Source organism: Ammospiza nelsoni, chromosome 3 (genome assembly GCF_027579445.1).
Source record: "Ammospiza nelsoni isolate bAmmNel1 chromosome 3, bAmmNel1.pri, whole genome shotgun sequence".
In the NCBI taxonomy this organism is placed as follows: Eukaryota; Metazoa; Chordata; class Aves; order Passeriformes; family Passerellidae; genus Ammospiza; species Ammospiza nelsoni.
In genome coordinates, this window is record NC_080635.1 from 61013982 (window position 1) to 61028799 (window position 14818).

Genomic DNA, 14818 nt, shown 5'->3' on the forward strand with positions numbered 1-14818 from the left:
CTTATACCAAATTGAGAAACACCTTCTGAAATTTCTGCTGCTCTAAAGAGACCTTCCTTAAAGGGCAAAAAAGGTGTTTAGGTTTCTTTTTCCCTTTCTATTCCTTCTTTTTCAGCTTACATATCGTCTGCCTTGGGAGAACATCAACAAACTGATGTTTCCTCTCCATGGGAAACTGGAATTCTTTGCAGATTATACCAAATTAAAAATACTTCAGGTTTGGAAGTGCTTCCAGAAGTAAACAACTCATTGGTGGCAAATACAGATTCAAGGTGTGTAAGTGACAAGTAGTTAAGGGGCACAAGACACACAAGTGATTGCAAGAGCAGAACCGGTGTGTGTTGTTTTCACACCCACCATCCACATAACCCATGAGGTCAGAGAAAAGCACCATAAGCAAACTGACTCTCTGCATCATAACCTGTTCCTCAGGGTGTTTAAAGGGCAGCGTAACTTTGTTACTGAGGGTTTAATTTATGTTCACTGCCTTTACTGCGAAATACTTCAATTCAGACTGAAACCAGAAAACAAGGGATGTGCAAAGATAGAACTCCTATCTATAGTTCAAATAAGAATTGACCTTTTTTTTTTTCCCACCAATGCCTTCAAGATAAGAAAATTGATGCAAAGAAGATAGCAAGTTTTGCCTCATGGCAGGAACACAATGTGCTGCATGCTATTTAAAATATTTTCACACACTGTAGCTTGAAGTTTCAGAATGCATCTCATTGGGAAACTGAGGCTTTCAGTTGTGACAGGTCATTTATGGGTTTACAGGTCTTGCACAGAATTGGCTAAAAAGGCACAGAGGGGAAGCAGATATTCAAATGTTTTTCCTATTTTTACTTTTGTAATTATTTTTCAAAATAAGAGGGAAAAAATACAACACAACTGTTGCAAGCAATAGTGAAATAGAAGCCACTTTTGTATCTCTGCTGATAGAATGTCAACACTGACGGTGCTTTCAGAAGGTTTTTAGGCTTTATAGATTTATATTGCACAAGAAAAAAATCAAATTATATTCCTTTTGAATAAATTATAGATAAAAGAGGTCAAATATTTTATTTGATACTTAACAGTCACAATGAAATTAATTTTTCTGTACTTTTGCTTCCAGCATGATTTGATATACTTCTATTAAATTTCTGATTTTCTTCGTGATTCATAATTTAATTCTTTTTTTTTGTCATTTGAAGGAATACATAAGAAGCCTACTGAAAATAAATGTGGAAAAATGAGCACATTGAAGACAGAATTCCTGTCCACCTGTTGTATTAATTTTGGAACTTTCAAAATTCTGAGTTTTCTCAACATCTATAGGTGCTGCTGTTGCTTTAAATGTTTGATGACCACGTGCCAATACATTTATATTTAAAATGTTACTTGAATCTATAGTGTTTTACCATTTCATTGCTGTTTCTTAAACCCTGTAATTTTAAACTTTGCCAAGAGAGCAATTAAAATTTTAATATGCAATTTCATTAATAGCCCTCTCATTTTCCTTCCCCAACTGTAGTTATGAACATTTTGTTGTGTTTCACAATGGTGATGTGCTTTTAACTGGTGGAATGTTAGAATAAGATGCTAATCATAAATGACAGATTTTTTTTCCCTTCATTTAATTGCTAAAGGTTTTAGGACTGCAGTTATCATTTGCATTTTATTTCAAGCTCTCTCATCAGTGAGCCTGGGAACAATCTCTCCCTTTTCCAAGGTGCGTATGTATCTGAACTTTTCAAACCTCTAGGTGTTTTTGAAACCTTCATTCTCATGGGAGATAACACCATAGAGCCAACATTTTCAAACATAATCTATAATCCAGCCTGTTTTAAGGTTTATCCACACTACAGGTGAAACTAAATTCTGCTGAGCAAATATGGGTCTCAAGGCCTTGATGCTCCTTCCATTAAAAAAAAAAGAGCAAGAAAAGGCAGAAAGCTAAACTTGTTACTTGTGCTGCCCTTCTGGATAGGAAAGGAGCAAGAATGGATTATGAGACATTGTGATTTCTGCTTCTGGAAAGAATCTACTTTATACCTAAAGAAAAATAAAAGCATTCTGGCACCCCAGCAGTCAGTCACACTAGACAACTATCTATGTGTCCTGTGATCACACATAAATGAGTCTCTGAGACTTTAAAAACACATTTCTATCAGAAAAGATGGATATTTCCCTGTGAAGAAACCTATTGATTGGGTTCTTTTTGATTTAGCAGTCTGCACTACTTCAAGGATAGGAAGCATTCATTTCAGTCTTTGACCTGATTTCCAAAAGGAAAAAAAATAAAGGTAAAGAGGTGTCTGGATATATTTATGTCTAATGCTGGAGTTTCAGCATATAGAAAAGGAGATTTTCCATGTGTTTACACAAGGGATATAGCAGATAGTTTTACTTAAAGATCTTCTTGTACACATAAAGTTCAAGTAAGCAATTAAATATTACTGTGCAGGAAAGGATTGTGGTAATTAAAGAGGATCAACCATATGAGAACAATGAAAAGGTTTGGGATAAAACTAGAAGCAAAAGGAGTTTGTGTTTTTGTTGTTTTCCTTTTACATCCCTACAAGTTTATGTGATTTGGCAAAAAAATTTAATCAGAGTTCTATGATACTCTTAACTAAATTATAGGAACTTCGTGGAGTTTTTTTGGCAGACACTACATGGAGTAAATGACATTCCTGTTCCTTCTAAATAAAATAAAATTCATAAAATCTTCATAAAATAGAAGAAATGTCTTGGGTCTTTCATTCTTGCCCATCATCACCCTTGTCAAGTGAATGATGCACAAGGCTGTCTATAAGCGCCTGGTCAGGAAAATTTGTTATGTAATCCAAAATTAGCCAAACTAGAATTTTAGGAATAAATACATAAATAAATAAACAAATCAATCTGTGCTTGGGTGGAAAACATTTACATACGGGTACAGCCTCCTTCTTCGAAGTTGTAAAACCCATGTGCACAGCGGTCACACTTCTTCCCCGTCACTCCGGGCTGGCAATAGCACTGTCCGTCCCCATCGCAATCAAAGGACTTGGAACCAAAGGAGTTGCAGTTGCAGGGAACACATCCTCTGGAAGACTGCAAGCCAAATGTTCCAGGCTGCCACAGAGTGAAGAGCAGTTAGTACATGGAATGATTACCAGGAGAAAAGAGGAAAAGCTGAGGGTGTAGGGAGATCAGGGCTGCTCTTTCCTCTTCCTCACTGAAATACTGCTTTTACCAGGTTAAATTGTAGTGGTAACACCCTGGAGCAAGGACACGAAATGCTCTACACTGCTGAGAAAGAATAAAGATTTCAGAATGTTATCTGATGTTGTAATGAATGTTCTGCAATGTAACATCTTTCTTATGAGGCTGTTTGCCTAAGTACAGCTCTCACTTGGAATGGAAGGTATGTCAACACATCAATACATACAAAATACATACCCCATCTCTGGTTGTAAGGCTATGTCAGGCAAGAGTTTGTTGCTACGAGAGTGCATTCAAATTCTTAGCTATAAATGGCGATCAATTCAACTGGAAAGCCTCTGAATTACATTTTATCTCCTCTGAACAAAGGCAATATCTGTATACAGTAACTTAAGGGCAATTCTTTAGAATGATATATAGGAATAACTTTAGAAGAACATAGAGATAGTGTATTTGTGTACAATACAAAGAAATAAGGGGGATTTTTTTTAAGATAAAAAAACTCTGTCTTTGGATTATGCCTCTGGTTCTCTTCTATTTTCTTTTCTTTCTTTTTCGCAGTAATCAATATAAAGTTTCTACAGAACCAGAGTAGATGTTATCAACTCTAGTAAGAAGTTTCCTCCTTAACTTCACTAGTGAAATGCAAAAAGTAAAGAAGGGAAGACACACACTCATTTCTATACTGCAGATACAGAGTTCTGCACAAAGTTTTCAAGCAGAAGACCTTGTGAGATTACTGCATCAACCAACAGAGGCTCCTTGGAACAAACCAGATGATATTCAAATGACAAACTCAGTCTTGAGCTAGAGTGTTTTAAAATGGGAGTACTTCTCTACCTGTTTTTCGGGCATGATGATTTTCAGTGTACACTGAAACCCAAATCATATTAATAACTTCATTTGAAATTGAAATTACAACATTAATAATAAAATCTATCAGAGAGTTTGATAGAAAATCAGAATGTTAAAAATGAGATACTAAAATGATCACTGCTAATGAATATAAATGGAACAACGTGAAAAATATTTAATTTATAATGTGCTACTTTGGGATTCAGGCATGAAGTGTTAAATTTTTACCAACAATAAACCAGTAGATCTTCAAATCAATGGAGCTGTGCTGGCTTTGACTATGGCAGTGATTGTGCCTCTGTACTAAGCACTAGTGCTGTGTCCAGTTCTGGGCCACTTCCAGGAAGAAAAGATATTGAAGTGCTGGAGTCTGTCCAGAGAAGGGCAATGGAGCTGGTGAAGGGTCTGGAGCACAAGTTTTATGAGGAATGACTGAGGGAGCTGGGGGTGTTTAGACTGGAGAAGAGGAGGCTCAGGGGGAAACTCTTCTCTCTACAAATCCTTGAAAGGAGCTGTAGCCAGGTGAGAATCCCTCTCCTCCCAGGGAACCAGCAACAAGACAAGAGAACATGGCCTCAGCCAGTGCCAGGGGATGCTCAGTTTAGAAAACAGGAACAATTTCTTTACTGAAAGGGTGGTCAGCTATTGGAGAAGGCTATCTCCACTACCAAAGGGTAGTGGAGAAGTCATTCAAGAAATGACTGGACATGGCACTTAGTACCATGGTCTAGTTGACCATGGTCAACTAGACAAAGTGGTGATCAGTCAAAGGTTGGACTCAATAAACTTGGAAGTCCTCAACCTTAATGATTTTATGACTACTATTTTATATGGATTTGTTCTACAGTAGAACCCCTAACTAACATTTTGTATTGGTGAATTCTCTGAAACTTCAGAAGCTTTCCATGGAAAAGTCCTGAAATCTGATCTCTGAGGTTAATACAGGAGTTCTCCACTCAGACAGAGAATTTGCTGATAGGTGTCAGAATACAGGACCACATCTATGGTCAGAATTTGGCCTGGAAATTGTACAAACCTAAGCATATACTTGATTATACACATAATAAAGAATTACACTGATTTTCATTTCCAAACTCGAATTGAAATGTTTTGCAAATTTCATACTTCTGACAAAACATGGCGTATCAGAGAGAAAGAGGTAGTCAAACTCATTTAATTAAACTCAAGGTTCAAATAAAATACTTTACTATCTCTATAGATTTCTTTTACATAGGGAGAAACATAGAAATGTGAATACATACAATCTCAGGACAGACATTCAGATTCATGCAGTGAAGTAACCAATGCACAGCATGCATCTCAGTTCTCAAGATAAAGTTTACTAGGATCTAATAAATTCTGTTTATATGGGCAACAGTCAGAAAAAGTCTGATATCAGCACTCCACACTGTGTTAAAATGGACCACCACCATGCTGGGTTGCGTTCTGTGAGGAGGGCTGCACACAGTGTCATTTTGGTCAGTCATGCAAACTTTAACCTCAAGTTAAAGTTCTCAGCAAAGTTTGCTTACCCACAGAAATTCTAAGAATCACATTTACTGAACAAGAGATAAGATCCTAGACTACAATTAGGAAATACACTGAACTTTCTGAATATGTCATTATATCGTGTCTCCATCAGTTACTGTGTGGGCAACACAGTAATCTAAGACATTTTTAATTGGAAAAAACTAATTTCTCCAAGAAAGTCTATATGAACAAATACAGCATGGGTCCCCAAGTCAAGCTGAGGATGAAAAACACTGCCAGATATTTTTCAAACGGTGTGGTTAATGTGGAGATTTTGAGTTGCAGGGAGGACAAAAAAGATTCCTAAAATACTGCTCTGTTAGAAGCAGTTGTATCATAATTACTTAATTTTAGGAAATAAGTTGCCTTACTGGTCTGTGATAAGGAATGAACACTTCTATCATTGTGGGCATTACATTCACAAAAGTGGCACTGCACTGAGTTAAAAATGGCTGAGATAACTGAGAACTTTTCGCTAATATTCAGTAATGAGAACTTTTGCCACCAGTTATGTTCAATATTTTAAAATTACATTTTAACTCTTTGCCTCTGGGGCTGATTCTTCTTGCAACCTTCTTAAGCTATTGATTCTTGAATTGTTAGGAAGGCAAGTCTTATGCTGCAAAGTCCAAGAAAATTCCACTGATTCCATTGATTTATGTACATCTCCCATGCATTTTGTGCATACTGCTGTGGATGGTGCTGTTTTGGGACTTATTTGATTTGATTTCTCAAATTTGATTTCTCGCCGATATCAGCACTTGCAAGAGGAAGCCCTTAGGATTGGGGGAGCATCCTAAAATGCCGTTTGCCTTCCGAGCCTGTCAGTTTCTTGAGAATTTCTTATATTGTAATACGGGTATTAAAAATGAGAAACCCAAGCAATCTGTGTGAGCTCCAAGCACAAGCGAACAGCAGACTTGAGCCCATGCAAAGCAGGTTCCCATTACCCGAGCTGCCGGCCGGTAGGCGCCTCGTGGGCACCCACTGGCACTGCCGGCGCCCCACCTCCGCGGGGGCACTCGCATCTGCTGACTGCTCTCCGCATTCTCTTGCAACTGAGGCACCTGTCTGCTGATTTCACAGTGTCTGCCCATGAATCCCGGTTTGCAGATACATCTTCCCAACACATCACACTGCAGTGACACAGAGCCTAAAGCACTGCAGCCGCAGGGTATACAAAACACCTTTTCTGGGGCCCAGAAGTAGTTGGGCTTGAAGAATGAAAAGTAAACACTGTTAAAAAGTGAAGATAAGAAAACTACACCACATAAAAGGGTACAGAAATAAAGACAGGAGTAAGCACTGAAGTAAACAAAGATTAATTCCAATTAATCACCAGTATTGTATTAATGAGATGTTTGCTGGGTACCTTGTGCGATCTGCAAATTCCACTGATACCAGCATTTTTTCTTTGAACAGACTCTTTAAATACCATTGAAAATGGAGTGTGAGCAAACCACTTCAGAAATTACATCATTTTAAAGAGTGAAAAAGATCCTTTTGATTTCTGCAGAATTATTTATGTTCTTTAAATTACACACAGGTGAAGGTGCTCTGAGGACATAGGCCTAGCTCATGAATCCTTATGTTGAACTAGAGAAATGTGTAGCTGACTACAGCATATTCCTTAGCTGCCTGAAGACAACTCTGTGAAAGTTTATGAGACAATATTTCTCTGCAGTGATTTATGAGACAGGAAAACAATGTCAAGGCAAAAAACACTTTCACCAAAAATAATACATTGTTTAGACAATAAAAGAAGAAACCCTAAGAAAAAAACATGAAGGCAGAACATTCCAGCAGAATGAAACCAGCACCCTGCTTTTTTTAAGACATAAACATCAGATGCTATCAGACATTTTGCATCTTTCTTCATAAAGGAATTATCTCCCAAAGCTGCAATATTTTAAACTAATTTTCTATATCAAACATTCAAAAAATGAAGTGTATATAATATGTATACAAATTTACTTATAGATACAGTGAGGCTTAAAATACATTAATTGCATGTAAATGCTATGTCTTGTGTTCTGTTCTAGAAAACTATTAGAAAATGTTTAAAAAGCCATCATTTTAACCTTTCTCTTCATAAGAACAATCCATATATGTTCTTAAAGTGAAAATTAAACAACAGAAAAAGTCTATCCAGAAGTAAATGATATTTAGCTGAGACAAGCAGTGAAGAAAGCTGAAAGGAAGCCCCATTTCTGGTCACTCACTTTGCAGATGTCACAGCGGCGCCCGATGACGTTGGCTTTACACTCACACTGGCCCGTCCGAGAGTCACAGACCTCCGAGAAGGAGCCATTCATGTGACAGTGGCAGGCTGCAGAGGAGGAAGAAGAAGATGTCAGTGTGTTCCCTGAAGCTAAATCTAATAGCCAAATGTTTACAGTGCAGCTTTTGCCACCCTGAGAAATGCCCAGCCTGGGTTAAGCAGGAAGGGGTTGCTTCCATACCCTGATATATTAACCTGCCCATATTAATGCAGAATTTTCCTCCAAATTATTGCAGTCAGAAATTTTGCCTCAAGTCCATTAACAGCTTGTTTTAGATGCTCCTCTCAGATCAAAGCAGGATGTGGAGGGCAGATTACTAAGTACATGCCCAGAGACTCGGAGTCTCGAGGAAGCGAAGGGCAGAGCTGAGAGAAAAACACAAGAAGGGTACAGACCCTTACACAGGGTGTGTACAGGGTGTAGCCCCAACCAGTGGGAGTGTTACTGCTCCACGTACTGGTTCTGCTGTCCTGGAGTTCACTCCCTGTTCATGTAGTTGTCAGGAAATGCTGGCAGGCTGCAAACTCAGTACAAAGTTGACACTCTACAGGGACAGCAATGCTCTCATGCCCCAAGCTGCACTGAAAAATATACCAAGGATTATCTGCTACCATGACTCTCCAGGATTTCTGTCGCAGCAACAGCATCACACTTCCCAGAGGAAATGTAACCCAACTGACCAACCTAACTCATCACAGTGCTTTCCTGAAGATTAAAAAAGGCAGTGAAAAAGCTGTTTCTTGAGGAAAACAGCAATGCTTCTGGCTCTTAAATTCTTCTTTAGGGGAAGACAAATTTTGGGGAAGATGCCTATCACCTTTTATGTTCTTCAACCACAAGAACCTTTGTGTTCTTCAACCCTTTTGGCATGCAGAGATTTTGAAAAAACCCCTTAGCTCTTGCTGTAGAGAACAGGAATGTGATTGTTGCCACAGGGACTATAACCACGCAGTCACTGATCAGCATGAGCTGGTTCCTGCACATACTTTTGTTTCCCCCTCATAGGGAAATGAATCCACATTTTATACCAATTATCAATCTACTCTCTAAAATTGGGATCCAACCCACATTTTGCCTTCCTGCAGTGCCCTATCTATATGTGTTGCTTTTTTTTTCCTCAACCTGACACCTTCATTTTAAAAAACACTTAAGAGTTCCAGCAGTGAACACATGGCAGTCGCATACTTGCATGTCAGAAGGTGCTATGTGAGACAAAGCAGTTTCATTTTTCCTATCTATAGATTATTACAACAAGACCTTCCTCATTACTTCATTGGACTTGCTAATTTCCAATTATAAATTAAAAGGATTGGTGTGGGAGTTTTCTCCCTGCTCTTGAGGTATTCTGCAGAAGTTGCTTTTTTTAATGAAAGCAACTATATGATATGCCATTCTGTTCATGGCATTGTTTCTCAAATGTTTGCAAAAATTCAGGAATAAGTAACAAAAATGTGCTGGTTCTGCTGTTCATACCAGTTATGTAACACCTTCAGAGATTTCTATCTCCTGTTTTGCAATATATTTTTAAAAAGTAAAAATTAAAAGACGCTTTTGATGTAACATTGCTTATCTTTTCCTTTCAGCTTTCAATACTAAAAAAATCTATAATTTACCTCTTTCACCCTGTATACTTTAATCCTGCCCTTTTTAACTTGACATTCATGTTTTAAAACTGACACTCCAAACCGTACATGATGATAAGTCTCATATACATATATGTTTTGAGTATATATATAATTAAATTGGTCAGTGAAGAAAGAAGATACTAAAGCTCAGATTCAACAAACTACAATCCTCAATGCAAATTAAAAGTGTTTCACTAACCTTTTTATACAGACCTCAAACCGAAGCTCAGTCTGATTTGAATTGTTTTGCTTATCAGGCATATGACAACACAAGAATAAAAAAGAGAACTTACGCTGATTTTATAAACAGATGAGTTTTTCCTATTTATATTACAACAAGCAGCGCTCCATGGTGTCTTAACTCAGTCACAGATGACTGAGTGCAATGCAGTGGTAAGGGAGAATTTGGAATGTCAGGACTTTGTTTTTCTTGGCTCTGGCAGTACATACACAGAGAAGAAACATACAGCCAGGGCTATTCAGCTAATAAACTGCTACTCAATCTGATAAATTGCACTTATTGCACCTAGAGCCTTCCCATTCATTCACCTCTACTGGGAAAATTAGCTCTTGTCCAAACCTCCAAATGGCTGTTATTATACAAAGTAGCCTGTTGGAGAAATTTGTCATACTTTCTTCCCGAAAGACAGTGGTCAAGACCTTCATTCTCTTTAGATTTCTATAAATATTTATGAGCTTGTATTTATGACCAAGCTACACACTTATTCTCCTACAACAGTAGTACCTATACACTGAAACATAGGCAGACTTGATTATTTGCTTTAATTCATCTTTTGACACTGAGCTTCATTACAATCAGCTCAACCTGAGTATGCTTCAGCATACTCTGCTGTTTCACTCCAAAAAACAACCGACTAGAATCAAATCAAATAAGCTTAGGACATTTGCTCATTGTTCTTAGATTTATGGTTTTGTATAGATACACAAAAAAATTCAGAGATGTTATGATGATGTAAAGCTGTACTGTCATTTGAAATGGTTAATGCACACAACAGCACTGTACTGAGAAAGAGCAAGAGACATTTCAAACAATAATTTGAAAGCAAATTCATGCATTGCAATACTCTTGGATTTGGCTTTTTAATAAGGAACAAAATTGAAAACAACAAAGTAAAGGCATAGTCCCTCTGATATTTTTGCTGCAGGGCAAACTTCATGGAAGTCTGCAAAGGAAATAAAAAATCATATGCAAAGAAGAAAACCCACATGAAAGGCAGAGAGTAGATGAATACAACGTAACTGCAAGCACAAGGATATGAATACATTAAGGGGCTCTCCCTGTCAATGATATGAACAACAAAAGCAAATCTCATAATTCAACATTAAACATGCATTTCTTTTCAATTTTTTTTTGTTGTACGTTTTCCAAACTCCCCTCTTATAAAATCTCTGTCTCATGGACCTGTAACTACTGTGGAAATGGTCAAACCACCAGTCATACTGATGGTTCAAGAATAGTGACAAGGTACTGGAAGCTGTAATTTCTGATATAAACTTCTTCTTAAATCACTTTCCACACTTAACATTGTAAATTATATGACATCATTCATTATGACCTGTTAACTTATGGAAAGAATATACTGGATTGTCCAATTTTTTTCTGCCATTGTGTAAAGTATGTACAGAAATCACTTACTCAAGTATGTCTTCAGGGTTATCTACGACCTTGTGTACATCAGTGTTTATTGTCCTTAGCTGAGAAACTTGTTGATGTTCTGCATCTTGTTAGCTCCCACAGACTCTCTGGAGGTCCAACACAACCTAGGATTTTCACTTTTAGACTGCAAGTTGCTAATAGGGCAAGTCCTGGAAATGGATGCCAGTGCCTCAGACCTCTCTGCTCACAACACATACTGCAGACACGGTCCCCATGTCCCCTCACACAGAGCAGTAAGGCAATGCCCCAGCTCTTTTACTTGCATAATTTTATCCTGCTATAGCACCTTTGTACTCAGTGAGGTTACTCTTGTCTTTATTGCAATGGACCAGACAGGAATAAATCCTTGTGACAGTGAAATAAAATGCTCAGCTCTTTCAGGACAGTTCGTAACTTCTTTTATTCCACTTCTCAGGATGTGAAGGAAAAGTATGTGACAAATGTTTTTAAGTTAAAAACACTTGTTCTGCATTCTGAATTGTGCCAGCAACAGCTCAGAGAGAGAGACACTGCCTCCTATAGAAAGAAAAGCTCCTGTTCCAACCAAATCTTTCATCTCCACCGAATAATTTTTTGCAATCACTATGGGGAAAGATGTGATGGGGCTGGTAGTTGAACAACATGCCACCACTCAGCTGAGAATTGCTAGCTTGCTGCAGTGCCAGTATCTTCCTCCAGAGCATTTTAGAAAAATTTTCTCGAGATTTTAGGGTCTGATTGTCAGGTGGGAGAATCTTGACCTGCAAGCAGCAGCACCTCCCAACTTTTACTGAGGTTATATAAGTGGGAAGCAGGTTATAAATGCTGCCAGAGCTGGATCCTGAAACTGAAATACCACTCCCTCCTTTCAGTCTTATAAGAGAACAGGATTTTTCTGGGTACCTTATAGCATTTTTAGTGCATAGTTTCCATTTATTTGTATTTATTTTTGTAGATCTGACATTAAGTATAACCTTTGCACCCATACAGTGCTCCATTGTTTACTTCCCACATCTGCTTCAACCAGAGCTTTTTTTAAAATGTTCTTCTTTCTAGTTAGTTTAAAGCCTCCCTTTCTAGATGCAGATGCACAGTGTCATTATTAGAGCCGTATCATTCTCTTGCTCACACATATAGAGGCACAGTCTTCCTCTGAGAAGCAAAGTTATAAGACAGATCAATACTGTCAGGAGCTGTAAAAGTTCATGACTTACGTTGACAGTTCCTTGCATGAAGAGCATCACCAAAATATCCATCAGCACACCTCTCACAATATTGGCCTGTTGTACCTGGCTTACATATCAGACAAGCACCAGACAAGCTGTCACAGCTGCCAGGAACGGAGAAGTCAAGGTTGTCATTACACTGGCATGGTTGGCATGATCCTCCTGGTATTAAAGGTTGTCCAAAAAAGCCTTCTGCACACCTATGGTAAAAGACATCATCAGTTAGGACACTTAAATAATCCTCTCATTAGAAATATTTAATTCTGTTGCCTCCCTAATCACTAAAAATGATTTGATCTTCTCTCAGGTCTGCCTTAAGCATCTTTTTTCTTTCTCTCTCCTCTTTTTTAACAACACTGTAGACACAGTACCAGCTGAAATCCTGCCAGTTCTGCTAGCAATTAGACTTCAGTGGGAGAAAAATCTTGTCACTGGCACTGAATGCGACACAAAGCATAGCAAGGAATCTTAGTGGCACTCTGGAGGAAGGGGGGTTGGACCACATGACCTTGAAAGGTCCCTTCCAATCCAAAAAATTCTATGACTCTATGTTAGATATACTTTGTATTTTAGCACATTCTGTATCAATGTTCTGTACTCAATCACAAGCAAGCCCGATGATGTTTTTTTCCCCCACCTGAAAAACTTCTTTAGTTTAGAAAAACACTTTAAGAATGTAATACAGCCATATATTTGTTTACCTAACAAGATCCATCCCCTGACTTCGACTTCCCCTGATCTACTGCATGGTGAGATTTGCTCAATTAATGGATTTCCAATCTCTGTGTATGGGCAATCTAACAAAAAGATTGCTCATTAGCACAGGAACTATGCTGTTGCGTACTATAGCTTTCATATTTTAAGAGAATTGTTTGAAGATATCACATCCTTTTCCGCCTTGCCCACCTGCAATTTTTCTGTGAGTATCATGTAAAGCAGTTTAGTGAATCTGACCTAACATGAGTCTGTATTTAAACCAAATTCCTACTAATCTCACAGCCTATTTTCTATTTCTATTCTGCTCTGCTTTCCTTTTCTGTTATATTTGCTCATACTTCAGAGTAAGAGCAACTTGTAGATAGCAAAGTAAAAGAAAAGAAAAATTTCACAGTTCTGGCTAATGAATTTATTCATGTGCATCTCAGATGAACTCCAATTAGTATAAAACCAGAAAGTACATAAAGCACATTGCACAAAATAGTTTTTCCTACTATTTTAAAGTCAGTTTGAATGCAGTTTTAAGGTACATAGATATCCTCTCGACTTTGTAGTAGTGCTGGAGAGCATGGTTGAAGAAAGATTTTTTGTATCATTGTAATGCAGGAATGCAGAGCTCCACTGCTGTCACTCTTGTGTGCATCAAGTTCATCCTTTTCCTTGCTTCCAGAATGCTTTTAATTGGATCATGAGCAAAGCTGTCTAAACATGCACTACATATTATTCAATATCATCAGCAAAGATCATAAAGATTATAAAAACTGGAAAACTGAGATCAGGGAGGAAAAAATAGTGGTAATTAATTGAGCAGTTTTTGCAATTTTACAAAAAATAGGATTTTTTTCCATTCTCTCAAGATATCCACGATACAGCCCACAAACCAATAACATGTATAAACAGTCCAGTGGTTTGGCTGCATGTAAGCACTCAGGAGTAAAATTTCCACAATCTAGCCCACTCCTGTAGCACAGTCATCTCTAAAAACTACATCTTCATAGCAACAAGACATCAAAATCCTGTCATTAGAATAATTCAGATATTTTATTTTCAGAACCTGTCATAAAGGTAGCAATTTATTGTATTTCCTGCAAAGGAAGAGATAATTTTTTCTTTGATGGAGGATATCTCAGCTATGACAAAAGACTAATTTTTATCTTCACTTTGCCAAAATAAATCGGCTTTTTTCAGTGACATTATCTCAGTTACAAAGTCTAAGAATGTATCTTAATATGTAACAATAAATAGCCACATTTTATCAAAATCAGAGAGTATCTGGATAATTATGCAGTTACCTTAATTTACCTAAAGTAGATTACATCTGAAGTTAACTCACGCTTTCCTAACATACTACTGGTGTGTTTGTCATAGATTTGTATCTCTTGGTCCTACTAATCTATTTGACTTCACTTAATGTGTGTTTGTTTTCTTCTTTCACTCTCATTTAGGGGTTAGTTCTGTATTTGACAGCATTCACAGAAACCCAGGAGTTCACAGAAAGAATGCCCCAAAGATTTACGTGAAACACGCTGCTAATAATTTCCTCCTATTAACAGCAGGAGAGCTCAATAACTCTTTGTATTCTCATCAGTTTACACTACAATAATTAAAATTAGAAAAACCCACTACCATCACATAGCCATATTTCTTATGCACATAACATAATCTCGAATCCAACTGAAGACGATCCTGAAAGTAGGGGTAAACCAGTTAAAGATGAAAAGAAAAATGTGTACAGGT

General features: G+C 37.6%; 1 protein-coding gene across 1 annotated transcript in view; it reads right to left on the reverse strand.

Annotated features, from left to right (window-relative positions):
- The window catches only part of LAMA2 (laminin subunit alpha 2), a 335803-nt gene that overhangs the window by 113171 nt on the left and 207814 nt on the right, over nucleotides 1-14818 (reverse strand). The window contains exons 19-21 of the mRNA XM_059468183.1: nucleotides 12353-12564; nucleotides 7797-7903; nucleotides 2919-3099 (exon numbers count right to left, since the gene is read on the reverse strand). Coding sequence (XP_059324166.1) covers nucleotides 2919-3099; nucleotides 7797-7903; nucleotides 12353-12564 — 500 coding nt within the window. The remainder of the gene's footprint in view (nucleotides 1-2918; nucleotides 3100-7796; nucleotides 7904-12352; nucleotides 12565-14818) is intronic.